The 21,346-nt window shown below is 41.2% G+C and overlaps 2 protein-coding genes across 2 annotated transcripts; both read left to right on the top strand.

The window, feature by feature from the left end:
• Nucleotides 1–594: 594 nt before the first annotated feature.
• On the top strand, nt 595–5,186 carry LOC118944137 (uncharacterized protein KIAA0754-like). The gene is made up of 5 exons (XM_036962260.1): nt 595–708; nt 1,099–1,175; nt 1,315–1,648; nt 3,333–4,334; nt 5,169–5,186. Exons 3-5 carry the CDS (start codon nt 1,511–1,513, stop codon nt 5,184–5,186), a joined length of 1,158 nt encoding a protein of 385 aa, XP_036818155.1. The 5' UTR covers nt 595–708; nt 1,099–1,175; nt 1,315–1,510.
• LOC118944221 (protein transport protein Sec16A-like) lies at nt 4,724–19,216 on the top strand. The gene is made up of 5 exons (XM_036962547.1): nt 4,724–5,499; nt 5,609–5,665; nt 5,770–5,869; nt 5,969–6,142; nt 18,682–19,216. Exons 1-4 carry the CDS (start codon nt 5,314–5,316, stop codon nt 6,139–6,141), a joined length of 516 nt encoding a protein of 171 aa, XP_036818442.1. The 5' UTR covers nt 4,724–5,313; the 3' UTR covers nt 6,142; nt 18,682–19,216.
• Nucleotides 19,217–21,346: the final 2,130 nt, after the last annotated feature.

Raw genomic sequence — 21,346 nt, 5'->3', positions numbered from 1 at the left:
AAGCGCCAGAAATAAACATCGCGAGATTGTAAATATGTGTGAGAGTCACAGATTTGAAAGCAGACGAAATGCGTACATACATTTTTTCTTTTGGGTGGCCCAGGGAAATTAGACTTTTTCGAGCCTTTCGAAGCTATTTTTGTATGTCTTTCTTTGTAATACTGTATGTATTCAATCATTTCGATTTGATCACTTCCCAATGGGCACATAAATCAATTCAATGTTTATTCCACGTTGGTTCAACGTAATTTAATTGAAATTACATGGATATTGTGTCACAGTGAATTGTATAATCTGCAGTCAATTTCATTATGTTTTCATGTGCCATGATTCTGACATTTGACATATGATCCTCAAAGGATTAGGCTAAATGGTTTCAGTGGTGCAGTCGGTGTAATCTCAATTCAATACGATGTGCATTTACTGTACATATAGCCAATATAGCTATTAAACCCATGTTCAGTGACTTTAATCTGTGACGCAAGTGGACAATTATGTTTGTGACGTTCCATGGAACCCACGGTGTAGTTTAAAACTCGATTCTGATTGGCCTGCAGGTCATTCTACAGTGTAAATCATAAATTAAAACGTGCTTTTATATCAGTGTGACAGATTCACAATACCGTGTCTCAAACCGTACCGCGCTTTTATCTGCCTAACGGTATCTTCAAGCAAGACTGGTTAGGCCTTTTGGATAGCTTGTCCAAGGTAAGAATATGCGTCAAGCTATAGCCTACTTTTAATGTTTTAGTTTCCCGAACTCAAGTTACTCCAGTCAAGTGATTCATCGTAAATGTGTTGTTTTGACTGAGCAGTCCAATGGCCAATGCTGTTTTTGGACTATGAGACCCTTGGCTATATACTATGATGAGCCAATAACACGCATAGTTTATGCATTAGGCATTGCACAAATCAGTGTCTAGGTCAGAATATAAAGTAGCTATTTCCGTTAACTCAAATTACTCAAGTCAAGTGATTAATCGTAAGAGTTAGTTGTTTTGACTGTCAAAAAATAACTTTGATGGAATACTCCAAATTACAATGGCAATTATGCATCACAAATTCACATTATTACTTGTATTTCAATGATTCATCCAGGCCCAAGACATAAAGTCGCCTGAAAGCTGTGTAGCAATAATTCCAGCTTCTGACCAAGAATCATGGATACCTTTCATGTGAGTACTCACACACCAGATTTTTTTTACATACCTCAGAAGGAAGATACCTCAATATCTGGAAGCACTGTCTCATGTACAACTGTTAATGCTATCTCTGAAATGTCTAACAAAATGTTGACTTGATCGTTTCATCAAGACCTTCTCATCACAAGTTGGAACTAGTGGTCAACATTGGGACAATGCAGCCCAAAATAACAGGGACCAACATTTTCATGGAGGTAAGCACTACACTTCTGATGGGTTTAAAGATTGTATTACATTATCTAAAAGTGAGAAAGTAAACCCCAGCTGTTTTTATTCTTTTCACAGGGAAGAACAATCCCCATTATGCCATGAATGTTTCATTGCTGAACAACCATAGATATTTTTCCTCTAATTTGGCTCCCGTTCCTCCCAACAGTGAGCAAGACCTGTCAGCAGAGCTCACTGGAGCAGGGAGACATGCCGTCACCCTTTTGGCGCCTGACAAAGTACACTTTTTTTCTTCTAAATAACACTATAGTAACATCTTCTGCACAAAGTTACATTCCTAATAAGATTGGTGTTAAGTGAGAAAGAATCCTAAAGATGGTCCAATGGGCATGGTCTGAAGCCTCTCGTCATCTCAGTATGTTGAACCACCTGATTTCCTGCAGGCTTGAGATTCAGATCCTGCTGAACGATGTTAAGCAGTCGATTAACCACATGCAGGGGACGCTGAACACCATGCAGGGGCAGTGTATTGAGTTGCAGACTGCCATATCTAAGGTAGTGTCAGATGAGTCTCAGATACAGAAGAATAAGTCTATGATGGTATGGTGATAATGATTGAGATGGTGATTATAATAATGATGACTAGCGGTACCCCACCCTACGGGCGGTAAATCATTGGATCTGATTAATTCAATTCAATGCAATTCAATCTTTGAGGACTGCAACCATAGAAATACAGTTTATTTACACTAATAATAAGCTATTGTCAACTTCCCGTCTATGCTTATCTTGCTCATTGCTCACTGTTACCCTATGTGTGCAACTATTATTGATTTCTCACACAAAAATAATTTGGTTGCAAATGTACCTGGGGCCACGTAAATAATTGTTAGGCTACTCATTTTGAATGAGTGGCAACTTGTGTGACCATAAAAGTCTGTGTGCGACTGGGGACAGTAAAATAATTTGGTTACTGACCTGCCCTACATCATAGAAGGCCCTTCAAGTCGGAACTAGAAAATTCGGACATTTCTGACTCTCTGACTCGCTAAATCGTTATGGAATGAGGATTTCAGGTTTCCCACTTGTGAAGTATCAGAATCAACCAGTAGGAAGCTCTACGCTAATAACTTACATTCATTTTAACTCTGAGGTTCCAAGTTTCCGAAAGCATGTGAATGCGTCAATAATTGCCATGGTAATTTTGAATGTTCAGTCAGTGAGCATTATGGGTAATTGTCCTACATACTTACATCAAATGCTTTATGATAGCATCATCTCCTGTAGTAACAGTACCTTTCCAAACACAATTACAATTAAAATTAACAAAGATACAAAATATTGCTAAAGTGAAGAAAATCAGCTCAAAATTGTAGGAGGAAATGCCCCTGCAGCAAGGAGACTTACGGTATTATAATATATTGTAGATAACATTAATATAATTTGTGTATTTACAGTATCAGTACTCATGCAAATGGAAGTATATGCTAGGGATTGATCTACACTGAGTGAACAAAACATCAACAACACCTTCCTATTGAGTTTCCCCCCTTTGGTGGTGGAGCATTGTTGATACTCAGGGAAAACTGTTGAGCTGAAAAACCCAACAGCATTGCAGTTCTTGACCCAAACCGGTGCACCTGGCACATACTACCATACTCTGTTCAAAGGGACTTAAATCTTTGGTCTTGCCCATTCACCCTCTGAATGACACACATACACAATCCATGTCTCAATTGTCTAAAAATCATTCTTTAACCTGTCCCCCCCACCCCCTTCATCTACACTGAGAAGAAGATTTAACAATTCACATCAATAAGGGATTATAGCTTTCACCTGATTTGTCTATGTCACTGAAAGAGAAGGTGTTCTTAATGTTTAATACACTCAGTGTAATGATGTTATAGATTCTAAGTGGTTGATTTTTTAGGGAATTAATTTATGCTCTATTTATACCTGCAGATCATCACAGCAGCCGAAGTTGCTGTGCAGAGGGAGGAGATCCTTCGAGCATCAGGCCTCATCCCGTCACAGAGGGAGGAAATGCTCCGAGCATCAGGCCTCATCCTGTCACAGAGGGAGGGTATCCTCCAAACAGCCAGTGTCCCTGCACAGAGGGAGGGGATTCTCCCAGCAGCTAACATCACTGTGCAGAGGGAGGAGATCTTCCGAGCATCAGGCCTCATCCCTGAAGAGAGGGAGGACATCCGCCTCACAGCCAGTGTCCCTGCACAGAGGGAGGGGATTCTTCCAGCAGCTACTGCAGCTACTGTCACTGTGCGAAAGGAGAAGATCCTCCGAGCATCAGGCCTCATTTCTGCACAAAAGGAGTTGATCCACCTGATGGCCAGTGTCACTGCGCAGAGGAAGGGAATCGTCCCAATGGTCAGCGTCCCTGCGCACAGGGAGGGGATTGTCCCAAAGGCTAGTGTCCCTGCTGAGAGGTTGGAGATCCTCCGAGCATCAGGCCTCATCCCGCCACAGAGGGAGGGGAATGTCCGAACAGCCAGTGTCCCAGCACAGAGGGATGGGATTCTCTCAGCAGCCAACATCACTGAACAGAGGGAGGGGATTCTTCCAGCAGCTTCTATCACTGTGCCGAAGAAGAAGATCCTCAGAGCATCAGGCCTCATTCCTGCACAAAAGGAGTTGATCCACCTGATGGCCAGTGTCACTCCGCAGAGGAAGGGAATCGTCCCAATGGTCAGCGTCCCTGCGCACAGGGAGGGGATCGTCCCAAAGGCCAGTGTCCCTGCTGAGAGGGAGGAGATCCTCCGAGCATCAGGCCTCATCCCGCCACAGAGGGAGGGGAATGTCCGAACAGCCAGTGTCCCTGCACAGAGGGAGGGGACTCTTCCAGCAGCTACTGCAGCTACTGTCACTGTGCGAAAGGAGAAGATCCTCAGAGCATCAGGCCTCATTCCTGCACAAAAGGAGTTGATCCACCTGATGGCCAGTGTCACTGCACAGAGGGAGGGGATCTTCCGAGCATCAGGCCTCATCCCTGAAGAGAGGGAGGAGATCCTCCTCACAGCCAGTGTCCCTGTGAAGAATGAAAACATTCATCCACAACCACCTTCCATCATCCCCATGTTGGCACCACTGCGGAAATGGGATGGTGGAGCGTGTACTCCACCTGTGGATTTCTATTCCAAGAGAAGAGGTCACTTAACCTTACCTAATTAGTAAAGAAATTACTATTGTGAGAATAAGTTGTGATAGATCAAATGTATGGCTCATGTGAGTGTATAGCTGTAATACTTTTATGCATTTTCTACATAAAAATGTTTAGCTCCATTGTACTTTTACATTTGAGTCATTTAGCAGACACTGTTATCCAGAGCGGCTGACAGTAGTGAGTCTATACATTTTCATACTCCAGTGAATCTCTCCAGGATTTCACATGGATTTTTTTCATATTTGCGGATAAATATGCTAGATTTTGCAGCGACAATTATGACATTTTGCATTGCAATATGCAATTGTTTTGTCCAATTTGTTGCAAAAATGCACTGACAAGGGAAAAAACTGTGTTGATGTGTCGCTTGATTGAACCATATTATGCAGTAAATGTGCGGTGATTGGTTGAAATTGCGAGCCCTCTTTTTGTACTGTGGTAATGGGTCAGTTCTATGCGATAATATTGTGATGTGACTATTTTATGCAGAAATAGTTTGGTGATTGGTCACATTTGTAAGCCCTCACATAATATGCAGGGAATTGTTCATTTTGCAACCAAAACAATGCGGTGGCAGAGTCCTGGAGTAACCTCCCAGTAATCCATGTGACTGCGTGTAGGTTAAGATTAGGTTGTAACAGAGTATCAGAGCAAGACGTTCCTATCTGTCAGCCAGTAATTGTTCTGTATGGTGACATGAGCAGAGTGGCCTGACTTCTCCCACTTATTACAGATGTCCGACTTAGATATGTTGAGCATCCTGCTATGATGTCCATCACCAAGCCGGAACACTCCGATGCCAACCCTCAGTTCCAGACTGGCACCCGGCCGGTGGCTGAGCCCGAGACCCCTGCTGTTCACAATAACAGTGGAGGCTGGCTCAGCTGGGTCTTTGGGAGTGGAAGAGCTAATAAGAAGGAAGTTCATCTACCTGAGGACAAAGACAGATCTGTAAGGAACTGGTTATTAACACTATATTCTATGTAGAGACAATTGAGGGGATTTAAAAAATAAAAATAAATTGTGGCTTGCTTCACATTGCTAATCTCTTCTTCCTCAGATTGTCTGGGATCCAACTCTGCACAGATGGGTTAACAAAACTGAGCCCAAGGCTGAAGTACACACTTAAATTAAATTCAATTAAAAACAGTGAACAACCATTGTATTTCAACTGTGCTAATATTACCAACAATTTGGAAAATGTGTTGATGTGTTTTACAGAACAAGTGTGTACCACCACCTCCACCGATGGGGACACATGGATATCAGGGGAACACTGGCAGTGTCCCCAAAGGAGTGAATCCCTACTCTATGAAAGCAGGTGAATATTGCTTTAGAATACATGTGGTTTAACCAAGACTGTGTCAGCCAATCATAGATGTCCCTGGTGGTCTCCTGCTAACACCTTTCCCACTGCCAGCAGGTCTATGGGGCAGCAGATACCCCACAATGCATTACAATGATGGGACCAACTCAAAGCCTCCAAGCCATGGGGCTGGACTGCTTCCTAGACAGCTCTCTGGCTTGCTCCCTCCTTCACACTTTGACCTCATGGCACCAATGGTTGTGCCACCTGACACTCTACACTACTGAGGTATGACTCTGGAAAATCCTTCCAAATTGTATCCATTCATCATTAACTGTGATTTGACTTTAACATAGCAAATGGCTGAAGTAGCAAGGATGTTAACTATTTTTCATTTTTGTCCAACAGGCCATTTTCCCAAATTGGATTTGCCATACATTGATTTTTTCAGCATTAAAAATGTATTAAAATATGATCTTTTAATTAAATATCTCCTTTGTGTCCTCATGTTCACATGAATTTGATGTGTTCTATCATCATTTACAATTCTTATTGCTTCTGCATTACTACGTTACTTACTGTACAGACAAATAAATATTATATGCATATATTTTATTTTAGACATTACAAAAACATTTTTTCATGCTTTCTGGATTTCTTACATTTACTTACTGTACAGGAAAGTATATTTTATACACATATTTAAACAAAACAAAAACATTTTATTTATGTATTCCGTAGACGGAGCTAGCATGTTGGAGTGAACGGCTGTGCGTGAGAGGCTCCTGCAACTTTTTTGCGAAATAATCTAATTTAACCTACTTTATGGCACTTTTTACAACAAACGTTTCTTTCTAATACAAGATTGTAACTTTTTATATGAAAATGCCGAGTAATAAGCGACCAAAGGACAATAAATCCACAGCGGAGGCCTACTCCCCACTAAACAACGAGACAGACATGGCGGGAGGCACATGCAACAACGTGACACTTACAGAACTTACCCGGGCTTTGGGGGAGCTACGTGTTGCTATAGCTGAGGATCTTAAGGCCACTATTGCTGAACTGGACACCAAAATCGAGAGCATCATTCGAACGGTCGCTTCGCATGGCCAGAGTATTGTGGACCTTGAGAAAGCTTCTGAATTCAACGCTGGTAGGATCGACGAGTTAGAGAAGCTATGTACGTCATTGCAGGATACTGTGCAGACGCTTTCTGTGAAAGTGGTGGACCTGGAGGGCCGATCCAGACGTAATAACCTTCGCGTTGTTGGTCTGGCAGAGGGGGTAGAGGCGGGCTCTCGCCCCACCGACTTCTTCGCCAAGCTATTGAAGGATGCAATGGGATCGGATGTTTTGGATTCGGATCCCCAGCTGGACCGCGCACATCGCTCCCTTGTCTGGACCGGGCAAACGTCCTCGCCCAGTAATCATCTGTTGTCACAGTTTCAAGACCAAGGATCTTATCCTGCGTGAAGCTCGAATGAGGGGCAACCTGTCACATAAAGGGCATCCATTCCGTGTCTATGAGGATTATGCGCCCGATGTGGCAAAGTATCGCGCCGACTACAGAGATGTCATGACCAAACTCTACAAACTCCATCTTCGCCCAGCCTTACTCTTCCCTGCAAGACTAAGAATTACCCCGGCTTCCGGTGAGAAGATTTGGCTCTCCTCGGTTTTGGACGCAGAGAAGTTTATCCGGGGATATACACCAATCCCCCGTACAGGTTAGAGTGCCTTGTTATTGCGTGTTAGGGTCTGCTCATGGACTCGAATCCATACTATACCATATTGGGTGAAAACGTATTAAACGGGCTCAACAAGGGCTACCGAACATGTAAGACGCTGAGCAGACCAATGGATGGCGGTCAGAGCTCTCAATGAACGTTACGTTACATTCTCTTTCATCCCGGCTGTGCTCAGAGCGATGCATATTTTTTACTTCCAGGTTTGATCACTGACACCTTCGGACGGATATACTTATATTCTCCCACTTTTGTTTTGTTTCGTTATTTATTTTACAATCCTTACATTATTCTTACTACCATACCATTTATTTATTGCTTGCAGGGGACTGGGGGGTGATGGTTGGGAGGGGGCAGACACCTGGTTAGCAGGTTGATGTTTTGTGCCGTTCTGCCTTTCTCTGGCCGTGGGCCTCTCTCTCCCGACTAGAGTCCCACCAGCCCTCTGTAGTGCTTATGTCTGTGTAGGTGTGCGTACATATAATTACTATTTGTACTTTATTACTATTTTCTCTTAGCATTTTAGTATTATGTATGTGTATATTTTAAATCAGTGTAGATTGTTATTCTGGAGTATGAATGTTTGTATGTGCATATGGATGTATATACATATTCTTTAAATATATATTTTTATATATGATTTTTTTGTGTGGGTATGTATACATACATGTATATGTATGTATATGTGTGTGTGTGTGTGTGTGTGTGTGTGTGTGTGTGTGTGTATGTGTGTATGTATATATATGTATATATACGTATGTGTTTATGTATATGTGTATATGTATGTATGTATGTATGTATGTATGTATATGTATGTATATATATATATGTGTATGTGTGTGTGTATATGTATGTGTATATATATATAATGTATATATTTTTATTTAAACATGTTTTTTTTATGGGGGGAACGTTTAATTTAACAAATCCTTGTTCCGATCTCCTGACCCACAGTATGTAAAGGTACGGCTGACTATGTCGGTTGCGGATGGTTTATTTTTTGACCGGCAGTGCTTAGCAATATAATCTTGAGGCTATATCTTGCTTATCTCTGGGATTGACCCAGGATGACGCTTAAATGCGCAATATGTTTAAGTTGCAACTTATTCTGTTTAGGTTTATTAGATGTTAACTGAACACTTAACTCGCGGGAGCCTCCTCAGTTCATATGTTAGTAGAAGTTCTAGGATAGTGAGAGGTGAACGTATAGTTGGGATTTTATTTTTGTTTTACCTCTTGTTCGAGGTCGCGCCATGCTTTTTTGGCATCGGCCAGACAATGTGTTTATTATTTTTATTTATCCTTTTTTTTTTCTCCTGTTTGTACATGCCTGTTAAATGTGGGTCGATGGGGGGGGGGGGGGGTAAGTATTGGGGAAATTAGGGGAACAGGGTGGGAAGTAAAGGTGCTTGCAGGGGGGGAGGGGTGGGTTGGATACTGCTCGGGTGTAGGTGCTACATATGCTGATCGTGATGGTTTGGTGCGCTTTCTTACCTTTTTATCAAGTTACATGGTATGCAGGCCACCATAGGAACTACAAACGAGAGGAGGGCGGGGCTTACATTCACTTCCTGGAATGTCAAGGGTTTAAACGAACCAATTAAGAGGGGCAAGGTCCTAGCCCACTTGAAAGCACTCTCGTCTGATATTATATTTTTGCAAGAAACCCATCTGAAGAATAACTCTCATAGCAGACTTAAGTGTAGGTGGGTGGGGCAAGTGCATCACTCTAACTTCTCTGCCAAAACGAGAGGCACAGCGATTCTGGTACGGAAAGGAATTCCCTTTCTACATAAAACCACTATTGCGGATAAAGAGGGTCGGTATGTGATCGCAATAGGAGAAATCCACTCTACCTCAGTAACTCTACTAAATATCTATGGGCCAAACATTGACAACCCCTCTTTTTTCAAAAGAGTATTTGCCCTGATTCCAGATATCTCCCATACTAACCTGGTCATTGGAGGGGACCTTAACTGTGTGCTAGACCAATATTTGGATAGATCCTCTACCCGGCGAACCCCTACCTCCTATTCAAGCAAATTCTTGAATACCTACATAAAAAATTCAAACGTATTTGATATATGGAGGATCAATAACCCTACGGGTAGGGAATACTCCTTTTACTCTCATGTTCACAAGGTTTACACTCGAATTGACTACTTTTTGTTGGATGCTAGACTACTCCCCTATACCTGTAATGTGAGGTATCATGATATTATAATCTCGGACCACAGTCCACTCACCTTCTCCCTGAGATTGGGTGACATTGTACCAAACGAGAGGGTCTGGAGGTTGAATCCTCAGCTCCTCACAGAACCAACATTCTGTGAATATCTTAAAGACCAAATTACATATTTCTTTGATACCAATGACAACACAGAGACCTCCCCAGCATTATTGTGGGAAACACTGAAGGCTAATCTGAGAGGCTGTATCATCTCCTTTCAGGCTGCCAGGAGTAGGCAAAACAGAGGAAAACTGGAAGAACTGGAGGGACAAATTCACTTACTGGATAGGGAGAATGCTAGCCACCCATCTATGGAGAAACATAAAAAAATTACCTCTTTAAAATTTGAATATAATCAGATTCTCTCAGCTAAAATTGCTAAATCTTTTCTCTATGCCAAGCAAAAATATTTTGAGTTTGGTGACAAACCACACAAATTACTCGCCAGACAACTTCGAAAAAATGTGAGTGACCGAATGATTCACAGGGTTAAATCTGCATCTGGGGAATTACTCTCTTCCCCCAAAGACATCAATGACAGATTCCGGCAGTTTTATGAGACTCTATATACATCTAAAGCGGATCCTAACCCCTTAATTATGCAAACATTTTTGGAGGACTGTAATCTTCCTGCCCTGAACCAGGAAGATTCTAACTTCCTGAATAAGGAAATATCTCTTGATGAAATTCGAGAAACAATTAAATCTCTAAAGAGTGGCAAGACCCCGGGCCCAGATGGATACCCTGGTGAATTCTATAAAACATTCAGCAACATGCTCTCTCCCTATCTGCACAAAATGTTGGTTCAGGCCTTCTACTTTGGACGAAGCGTTCATTACAGTTATACATAAGAAGGGTAAAGATCCAGAAGAGGTAGGGTCATACAGACCAATATCTCTCCTTAATACAGACCAAAAGATTTTAGCAAAAACTCTGGCTAACTGGCTTAGCACTTTAATTGGCAAATTGGTCCATTCGGATCAGACCGGCTTTATCCCTAACAGAAACTCATTCTTCAATCTCAGGCGCCTCTTCAATATTATGTATTCTCAGAGGTTACCCAACGTGGACCTTGCCGTCATATCTCTTGACGCCGAAAAGGCCTTTGACCAAGTTGAGTGGCCCTATCTATTCAAGGTCCTACAGAAATTTAATATTGGAGATAGGTTCATAATTTGGATCCAGCTTTTATATAGGAACCCCTGTGCCAGAATACTCACTAACCAATCATTGTCGCCCCGATTTAACCTCAACAGGGGGACAAGGTAGGGTTGTGCACTGTCGCCTATGCTCTTCGCCCTAATTATCGAACCGCTCGCTCAGACGATTAGATCTCATGCAGCAATACACGGCTATAATACTAAAGATACTCTAAATAAGATCTCCCTATACACAGATGATATCCTCCTCTATGTAACAGAACCCCAGGCTAGTATCCCAGCTATTCTTGATGTGATCAATTTGTTTGGTACCTTCTCGGGATACAGAATAAATTGGAACAAGAGTGAATTAATGCCCATACGGTCGCAAAATGCCTCCTGGCTAGAACATCTCCCATTTAAGTTATCTTCAGAAAAATGTACCTACCTAGGAATTGTAGTTACCAAACAATACTCCTTACTATTTAAAGATAATTTCCCCTCTCTGATACAAAAACTCAAAGCAAACATACTATTTTGGAGAACTCTCCCAATTTCTCTCAGAAGAATTAATGCCATTAAAATGGTCTTCCTCCCACAACTGCTCTACCTATATCAGAACATCCCAGTATTCATACCTAAATCCTTTCATAAACAACTGGACTCAATTATCAATCCTTTCATCTGGGATTATAAAACACACAGGATAGGTAAAAAACACCTCTGCAAATCCAAGATGGAAGGAGGATTGTCTCTCCCAAATTTTATATTTTATTACTGGGCCGCTAACCTCCGCATTGTTACGTTTCTGCTGGAAGACGTACTTCCGGCATCCAGCTGGCTTAGTATGGAGCGTGAGGAGTGTCACCCCTTCTCTATTGGCGCTGTGATTTTGTCGCCTGTCAATCTGGAGATGTCACTTTATTGTAACAATCCTATTATACATAGCACAGTCCGAATCTGGAAGCAAATGAAAGTCCACTTTGAGCTTAGACCAATGTCATTCATGCTCCCTGTCGCCAGGAATCCCTCCTTTGCCCCTTCTAACCTTGATAACACCTTTGAGCGATGGGGAGAGTTGGGGATAAGTACCATAGGGGATTTATACATAGAAGGGACCTTTGCTTCCTTTGAGTTGCTGAGGGAAACTTATAACCTTCCCGGAAGTAATTTTTTCAGATACCTACAAATTAGAGATTACGTTAGGAAACACCTCCCAACATTTGGGAATGCCAAACCTTCCATGTTTGACGGATGCATAAAAATATGCCCCACCTCCGATAAACTGATATCGCGTCTATATGATGCTTTTCAATCTGTTAGCACACCTTCCACTGATGCCATCAAGGCAAAATGGGAGGAAGAACTAGGGACTGACATCTCGATGGCAGACTGGGAAGAGAGCTTGGAGTATATCCACACATGCTCCATTAATTCCAGACATCGTCTCATACAATTCAAGGTATTACACAGATTACACTATTCCAAAACTAAACTGCATAGGATATTTCCTGACACATCCCATACATGTGATAAATGTCAGGCTACGCAGGGTACACTACTCCACTGCTTTGCCCTATGCTCTAGCTTGCATGGTTATTGGAGTGGAATTTTCTGGATCCTCTCTGAAGTTTTGGAGACTTCAATAGATCCAGACCCGCTTCTGATAATCCTGGGAGTATCTGAGTCCCTAAACGGATTAACCAACCCCCAAAGTTGGGGGGGGGGGGGGGGGGGGTTTGGGGGAATAAGGGGGGGGGGATAGGGGGGACATCTTCCCTCTTTCTTTCTACGTGTCCTTGTTTTGTATGTCGTGTTTTGTATTATTTGTTCTGCACCCAGAACTCTGGGTCTTGTTGTTCCTGTATGCTCTTTTATGTTTAGATAAGAATTGTATACCTGTCTTGTATACCACCTATACACCATTCTTGTGTGTTTCATAAAAAATATTAGAAACAAAAAAAGACACAACAAAATATATTTAGATGCATTTTCAATTCCTAAATGTCAATATTTTATTTTCTGTGCCACGTGTTTATGCCCATTTATGTACATCCTGTATACACCTCACACACATGGTCAGGGGCTTAAAAAATAAGAAAACAGTAACATGTCAGATAGAGTTTACATTTTTGAGTTTGCATCCCAATATGACACTTTAAATATTTCACAGAATACTGAAATGTAACAAAACACCTATTGTGTTTATTGAGATGTACACTGAGATGCTCAGTTGGTCAATATTTCCCTCCAGTGATTCCCCAACATCTTGTCAACATGGGACCCAAAAATGGAGCAGATATCTTATACCAACCTATCTAAATAGACATGTATCCATAACAAGGCCTAGGAGGCCCCTATACTGTCCAAAAATCTCTCCAAAATGTCACATATTTTAAAGCATCTTTATTTTCATGCATATAACTTGGCAAAAAAAAATTGGGTGGACCAAACTCACATTCTTTTGTGTAGACAATAATTTTTTATGATTTCATGACTGTTTGATAGTAGGTCCCTGAATGGTCAAAAACCTCTTCAAATAGAAGTATGTTTGTAGCACAAAATATCTTACAGGAAGGCCCTCTCACTCTCTCATCATGTCACAAGCAGACAGGCTCCCAGAGGCAGGGCCATAAAAGGCCCCATCTCACTCAGCTGCCGCTGCCCTCTCCAACAGCCATCAGCACAGAACAGCATGAATCAAATCAAAGTTTATTTGTCACATGCGCCGAATACCGCAGTGAAATGCTTACTTACAGGCTCTAACCAATAGTGCAAAAAAAGGTATTAGGTGAACAATAGGTAGGTTAAGAAATAAAAACAACAGTAAGAAGACAGTGAAAAATACAGTAGCAAGGCTATAAAACTAGCGAGGCTACATACAGACACCGGTTAGTCAGGCTGATTGAGGTAGAATGTACATGTAAATATGGTTAAAGTGACTATGCATATATGATGAACAGAGAGTAGCAGCAGTGTAAAGAGGGGTTGGCAGGTGGTGGGATTTCTAATCCCTTGATATTATTGTAGGATCGGATTTTAATAGCTAACTTTTCGATGGCCATAATAAATAGATATGCCAATAGTGGACAACCTTCTTTTATGAGAAGTAGCCATTATTTACTATTGTCACATGTGCTCCCTCTCCGGCCTCTAGGTCACCAGGCTGTTCGTTATGGCGCACACCTGTCACCAGCCTTACACGCATTATGACACTCACCTGGACTCCATCACCTCCTTGATTACCTGCCCTTTATATGTCCCTCCCTTTGGTTTCTACCCCCATTAGTCATTGTTGCTGTTTCATGTCAGTGCGCTGTTTGTGTTCCTTGTTTTGTTCATTTATTTATTAATTAAATGTATTCATTCCCTGAACTTGCTTCCAGACTCTCAGCGTACATCCGTACAACTATTTTACACCTAGGGTTACTATACATGATTTTAACCCATTTTATAAGAGATTGTCCAAAATGTAAATGTTCCAGGCATTAATATATAAACTCCAGTCATACTTTATGAAAAGCCTTTTAAAAGTCAGCTATGAATAGCAGGCCTGGTTTCCCTGATTTTTCATAGTGTTCTATTGGTTGCAGTATTTGCTGTATATGATCTCCAATATATTGTCCATGTAAAAAACCTGTCTGATTAGAATGAATAATGTCCAACAATACCTTTTTAATTCTATGCGCAATACATTTTGCTAGCATTTTTGCATCACAACACTGAAGTTTAAGGGGCCTCCAATTTTTTTATGGACTGGATCTTTATATTTACCACTTTGAATCGTGTTTCAGTAATAATGAAGGAGTGGTTAAAACATGATAATAACAGTCCTCTGAGGATATCAAAAAAGGTTTATCAGAGTTATTGACCTCACAAGAAGTCAGATTCGAGTAACTCACATTGTGGTGCTGAAACTTGAAGCAGCAGCCACGGCACAAACATTTGGAAATGGACAGCTCATGGTGCTGAAAGTAGGCAAATTGGAGTAAACATCATTCATTTTAAACGTCTTCATTTTAATTAGGGATATGTGTTGGAGCCTATTTCTTCCTATTTAAGAAATAAGAGGCAGGCCTACCGGTTTGACTGATGAAATTAGGCTATAGGCTGCTATATCCATAGGTATGTTAGTCAATTCCTCCACCCGCCATGCACTCTTTAAATAGCCCACCTCTGTGTCTGTTAAGACTTGAAGTTAGTGTGTATGAGAGGGTATGCCATAGGCCTACCTTTTCTTAAAGAAAAGGGCAAAAAGTACAGGCCTACCCACTATTAGTTTAATATTTTGAGGAAAATGAAACAGATGTGATTATATACAGTTATCTATAACAACACTTTGGTCCGCGATTCCTAATGCTAGAAATAAGATGTAAAATAGGAATAACTGGGAAAGACGTGACTCTGATGCATATGGGGATATTGTTGTTTCATTTGCTTTGGATATAATCGAATCTGACACTATCAATTGATTAAGCTATTCACATTCTGTACAATAAAATACATTTAAACCCAGACAGCTTTTAGGGAAACACTTGTGACCTCTCATTGGGTTAAGCCAAGGAAGAAGATTAGCCAGCAGTTGAAGCTTACATTTTTCTGCGTCAGTAGGCCTACTCGGTCTGGGGTGGAAAGGTAGGCCTAACTTGAAAGTACCACGCTCAGATGTTAATTATTTACAAACAGGGACAGTTTCCTTGCAAATAACACACACTGTTTTGGCATTGTAGAAATATAATAAGATGAACACATAGGACTATCTCTCTGTCTATACTGTCATTTCAGTCATTTGTGATTTATTTAAAACGTTTCTACTAATACTGTATGGTAACTATTGAAGTCCACTCTTGTACAGCACATTAAAGGTGTATCTCTTTCTCTACAATTTAGGAGATTTTAAGATATGTTGTTGTTTGTGATGGTACTCTAGGTGCGAGGGACATCCTGTGCCACCAGTCAGTTGATGGTGGATGACCTTCTGACCGCGTGCTCGCCAGGTGACCCGGCGGCCATAGAATTGACCTGGATGGATGTGCCTAGCAACAAGCTGCTGGAGCCCATCATCTGCATGGTGAGAAACACACATTCACAGCACAGACCCACTCACATTCACTGCTCACAAACATACTGGAACATGCTGTTTCAACATACACATCCAGGCATTTCAAACTGACTCTCACATTTGTGTAATTTCTGAACCATGCTCATGATTTTGTTTGTCTTCTGTGTGTGTCCCTCTGCCCTCCAGTCTGATGTGCTGTGCTCACTATCCACCACGCAACCCACAGTCAACATGGAGGTCTTGTTCAAGGTCAGGAAGTTCACAGAGGATTTAGAACAGGAGGGTTGAGAGGTCCTGGTTGGCAGGGGCTTTACTACTCCTTACTCAGTCTCTCCTATCAAGACCCAACTCCAGTCAAATAGTAGCTACAGTATTACAACAGTATTACAACACTATGAACCTGCATTGACAAGAATGATGGAGCATTTTAACTTACACACAATTGTTGTTTTTTTGCATATCCCAACTCCCTCTGAGACACCCACAAGTGCCTTATTTTCTCACTTTGTCGGCTCCGGTATTTGAGCCAGCAATCTTTCGGTAACTGGCCCAATGATCTAAACTTGAGGCTACGTGCCGCCCCTTAGTGGGTCTGCAGGGTGACTCCCCTAGTGGGTCTGGAACCCAGGTCAGCAGCACTACATTGCTGTGTGTCTGTATAGTTGAGGGTATATTGGTTTAGTAACACTCAATTCAGTTCTGTTTCCAGAGGGGATCTCAATGCTGTTACACGTAGCCATGATCACCAAGCTACCCTGACTTAATAAAACCTGAATTCAAAAAGAACAAGATGTGCTTGTCATTATTTTATTTTTTACTTGTATTATAGTATACCCACATTTCTGTCCACAACTTTTGAATCAGGTAGTAATTCAACAGATACATGTGCTGCCTTTCCAACTGATGTCAAGTTCCAACACAAATATTCATTTGAAAAAGCAATAGACTTTCACATTGCAGGTCTGTTGTTTAAACAATGTAATCATAATATATGACATTTAGCAGATGCTTTCATTCAAAGCGACTTACAGTCATTTGCACATACATTTTACGTATGAGTTTCCCCGGGAATCGAACCCACAACCCTGGTGGTGGGATCGGCATGCTCTACACAGGATCATCATTTATACTGTAATATGTGTTTATAACAGGGAGTGACATTGATAATAAGTCTATAGCAGTGTAATAAGTGTTTATAACAATGTACAGCACATCTACCAACACACAGATGCGTTTCAAGAGCCTAAACTATTTTGTTTCAGAATCCTCAGACCCCTGACAGGGAGTAGCATAGGGGATAGTGCCATCTAGTGGAAAGGAAATGAAACTATTATTCCAAATATTATTTAATAAAGAATATTGAAAACCTAAATTACTTTTCAGAGATCAGAGAAACTTAACAGAACGCATCTTGAAAGAGAAAATATGCCACAATTTGTGAACGATGGACTTTTAATTTGAAGCTTTTTGCTCGATTTGGAACCGTTAATGTCGCTGATTTCATGAAGCTCTCCTGCGCATCAATTACTTCACGAAATCCCGCAACGTGAAAGCGCCAGAAATAAACATCGCGAGATTGTAAATATGTGTGAGAGTCACAGATTTGAAAGCAGACGAAATGCGTACATACATTTTTTCTTTTGGGTGGCCCAGGGAAATTAGACTTTTTCGAGCCTTTCGAAGCTATTTTTGTATGTCTTTCTTTGTAATACTGTATGTATTCAATCATTTCGATTTGATCACTTCCCAATGGGCACATAAATCAATTCAATGTTTATTCCACGTTGGTTCAACGTAATTTAATTGAAATTACATGGATATTGTGTCACAGTGAATTGTATAATCTGCAGTCAATTTCATTATGTTTTCATGTGCCATGATTCTGACATTTGACATATGATCCTCAAAGGATTAGGCTAAATGGTTTCAGTGGTGCAGTCGGTGTAATCTCAATTCAATACGATGTGCATTTGCTGTACATATAGCCAATATAGCTATTAAACCCATGTTCAGTGACTTTAATCTGTGACGCAAGTGGACAATTATGTTTGTGACGTTCCATGGAACCCACGGTGTAGTTTAAAACTCGATTCTGATTGGCTTGCAGGTCATTCTACAGTGTAAATCATAAATTAAAACGTGCTTTTATATCAGTGTGACAGATTCACAATACCGTGTCTCAAACCGTACCGCGCTTTTATCTGCCTAACGGTATCTTCAAGCAAGACTGGTTAGGCCTTTTGGATAGCTTGTCCAAGGTAAGAATATGCGTCAAGCTATAGCCTACTTTTAATGTTTTAGTTTCCCGAACTCAAGTTACTCCAGTCAAGTGATTCATCGTAAATGTGTTGTTTTGACTGAGCAGTCCAATGGCCAATGCTGTTTTTGGACTATGAGACCCTCGGCTATATACTATGATGAGCCAATAACACGCATAGTTTATGCATTAGGCATTGCACAAATCAGTGTCTAGGTCAGAATATAAAGTAGCTATTTCCGTTAACTCAAATTACTCAAGTCAAGTGATTAATCGTAAGAGTTAGTTGTTTTGACTGTCAAAAAATAACTTTGATGGAATATTCCAAATTACAATGGCAATTATGCATCACAAATTCACATTATTACTTGTATTTCAATGATTCATCCAGGCCCAAGACATAAAGTCGCCTGAAAGCTGTGTAGCAATAATTCCAGCTTCTGACCAAGAATCATGGATACCTTTCATGTGAGTACTCACACACCAGATTTTTTTTACATACCTCAGAAGGAAGATACCTCAATATCTGGAAGCACTGTCTCATGTACAACTGTTAATGCTATCTCTGAAATGTCTAACAAAATGTTGACTTGATCGTTTCATCAAGACCTTCTCATCACAAGTTGGAACTAGTGGTCAACATTGGGACAATGCAGCCCAAAATAACAGGGACCAACATTTTCATGGAGGTAAGCACTACACTTCTGATGGGTTTAAAGATTGTATTACATTATCTAAAAGTGAGAAAGTAAACCCCAGCTGTTTTTATTCTTTTCACAGGGAAGAACAATCCCCATTATGCCATGAATGTTTCATTGCTGAACAACCATAGATATTTTTCCTCTAATTTGGCTCCCGTTCCTCCCAACAGTGAGCAAGACCTGTCAGCAGAGCTCACTGGAGCAGGGAGACATGCCGTCACCCTTTTGGCGCCTGACAAAGTACACTTTTTCTTCTTCTAAATAACACTATAGTAACATCTTCTGCACAAAGTTACATTCCTAATAAGATTGGTGTTAAGTGAGAAAGAATCCTAAAGATGGTCCAATGGGCATGGTCTGAAGCCTCTCGTCATCTCAGTATGTTGAACCACCTGATTTCTTGCAGGCTTGAGATTCAGATCCTGCTGAACGATGTTAAGCAGTCGATTAACCACATGCAGGGGACGCTGAACACCATGCAGGGGCAGTGTATTGAGTTGCAGACTGCCATATCTAAGGTAGTGTCAGATGAGTCTCAGATACAGAAGAATAAGTCTATGATGGTATGGTGATAATGATTGAGATGGTGATTATAATAATGATGACTAGCGGTACCCCACCCTACGGGCGGTAAATCATTGGATCTGATTAATTCAATTCAATGCAATTCAATCTTTGAGGACTGCAACCATAGAAATACAATTTATTTACACTAATAATAAGCTATTGTCAACTTCCCGTCTATGCTTATCTTGCTCATTGCTCACTGTTACCCTATGTGTGCAACTATTATTGATTTCTCACACAAAAATAATTTGGTTGCAAATGTACCTGGGGCCACGTAAATAATTGTTAGGCTACTCATTTTGAATGAGTGGCAACTTGTGTGACCATAAAAGTCTGTGTGCGACTGGGGACAGTAAAATCATTTGGTTACTGACCTGCCCTACATCATAGAAGGCCCTGCAAGTCGGAACTAGAAAATTCGGACATTTCTGACTCTCTGACTCGCTAACTCTTTATGGAATGAGGATTTCAGGTTTCCCACTTGTGAAGTATCAGAATCAACCAGCAGGAAATCCTACGCTAATAACTTACATTAATTTTAACTCTGAGGTTCCAAGTTTCCGAAAGCATGTGAATGCGTCAATAATTGCCATGGTAATTTTGAATGTTCAGTCAGTGAGCATTATGGGTAATTGTCCTACATACTTACATCAAATGCTTTATGATAGCATCATCTCCTGTAGTAACAGTACCTTTCCAAACACAATTACAATTAAAATTAACAAAGATACAAAATATTGCTAAAGTGAAGAAAATCAGCTCAAAATTGTAGGAGGAAATGCCCCTGCAGCAGGGAGACTTACGGTATTATAATATATTGTAGATAACATTAATATAATTTGTGTATTTACAGTATCAGTACACATGCAAATGGAAGTATATGCTAGGGATTGATCTACACTGAGTGAACAAAACATTAACAACACCTTCCTATTGAGTTTCCCCCCTTTGGTGGTGGACCATTGTTGATACTCAGGGAAAACTGTTGAGCTGAAAAACCCAACAGCATTGCAGTTCTTGACCCAAACCGGTGCACCTGGCACATACTACCATACTCTGTTCAAAGGGACTTCAATCTTTGGTCTTGCCCATTCACCCTCTGAATGATGACACACATACACAATCCATGTCTCAATTGTCTAAAAATCATTCTTTAACCTGCCCCCCCCCCCCCTTCATCTACACTGAGAAGAAGATTTAACAATTCACATCAATAAGGGATTATAGCTTTCACCTGATTTGTCTATGTCACTGAAAGAGAAGGTGTTCTTAATGTTTAATACACTCAGTGTAATGATGTTATAGATTCCAAGTGGTTGATTTTTTAGGGAATTAATTTATGCTCTATTTATACCTGCAGATCACCACAGCAGCCAAATTTGCTGTGCAGAGGGAGGAGATCCTCCGAGCATCAGGCCTCATCCCGTCACAGAGGGAGGAAATGCTCCGAGCATCAGGCCTCATCCTGTCACAGAGGGAGGGTATCCTCCAAACAGCCAGTGTCCCTGCACAGAGGAAGGGGATTCTCCCAGCAGCTAACATCACTGTGCAGAGGGAGGAGATCTTCCGAGCATCAGGCCTCATCCCTGAAGAGAGGGAGGACATCCGCCTCACAGCCAGTGTCCCTGCACAGAGGGAGGGGATTCTTCCAGCAGCTACTGCAGCTACTGTCACTGTGCGAAAGGAGAAGATCCTCCGAGCATCAGGCCTCATCCCGCCACAGAGGGAGGGGAATGTCCGAACAGCCAGTGTCCCAGCACAGAGGGGTGGGATTCTCTCAGCAGCCAG

The sequence above is a fragment of the Oncorhynchus mykiss genome, chromosome 25 (assembly GCF_013265735.2).
Source record: "Oncorhynchus mykiss isolate Arlee chromosome 25, USDA_OmykA_1.1, whole genome shotgun sequence".
NCBI lineage: Eukaryota > Metazoa > Chordata > Actinopteri > Salmoniformes > Salmonidae > Oncorhynchus > Oncorhynchus mykiss.
Note: the sequence above shows the minus strand (reverse complement) of the source record. Positions and strands in the feature narration are given on the sequence as shown.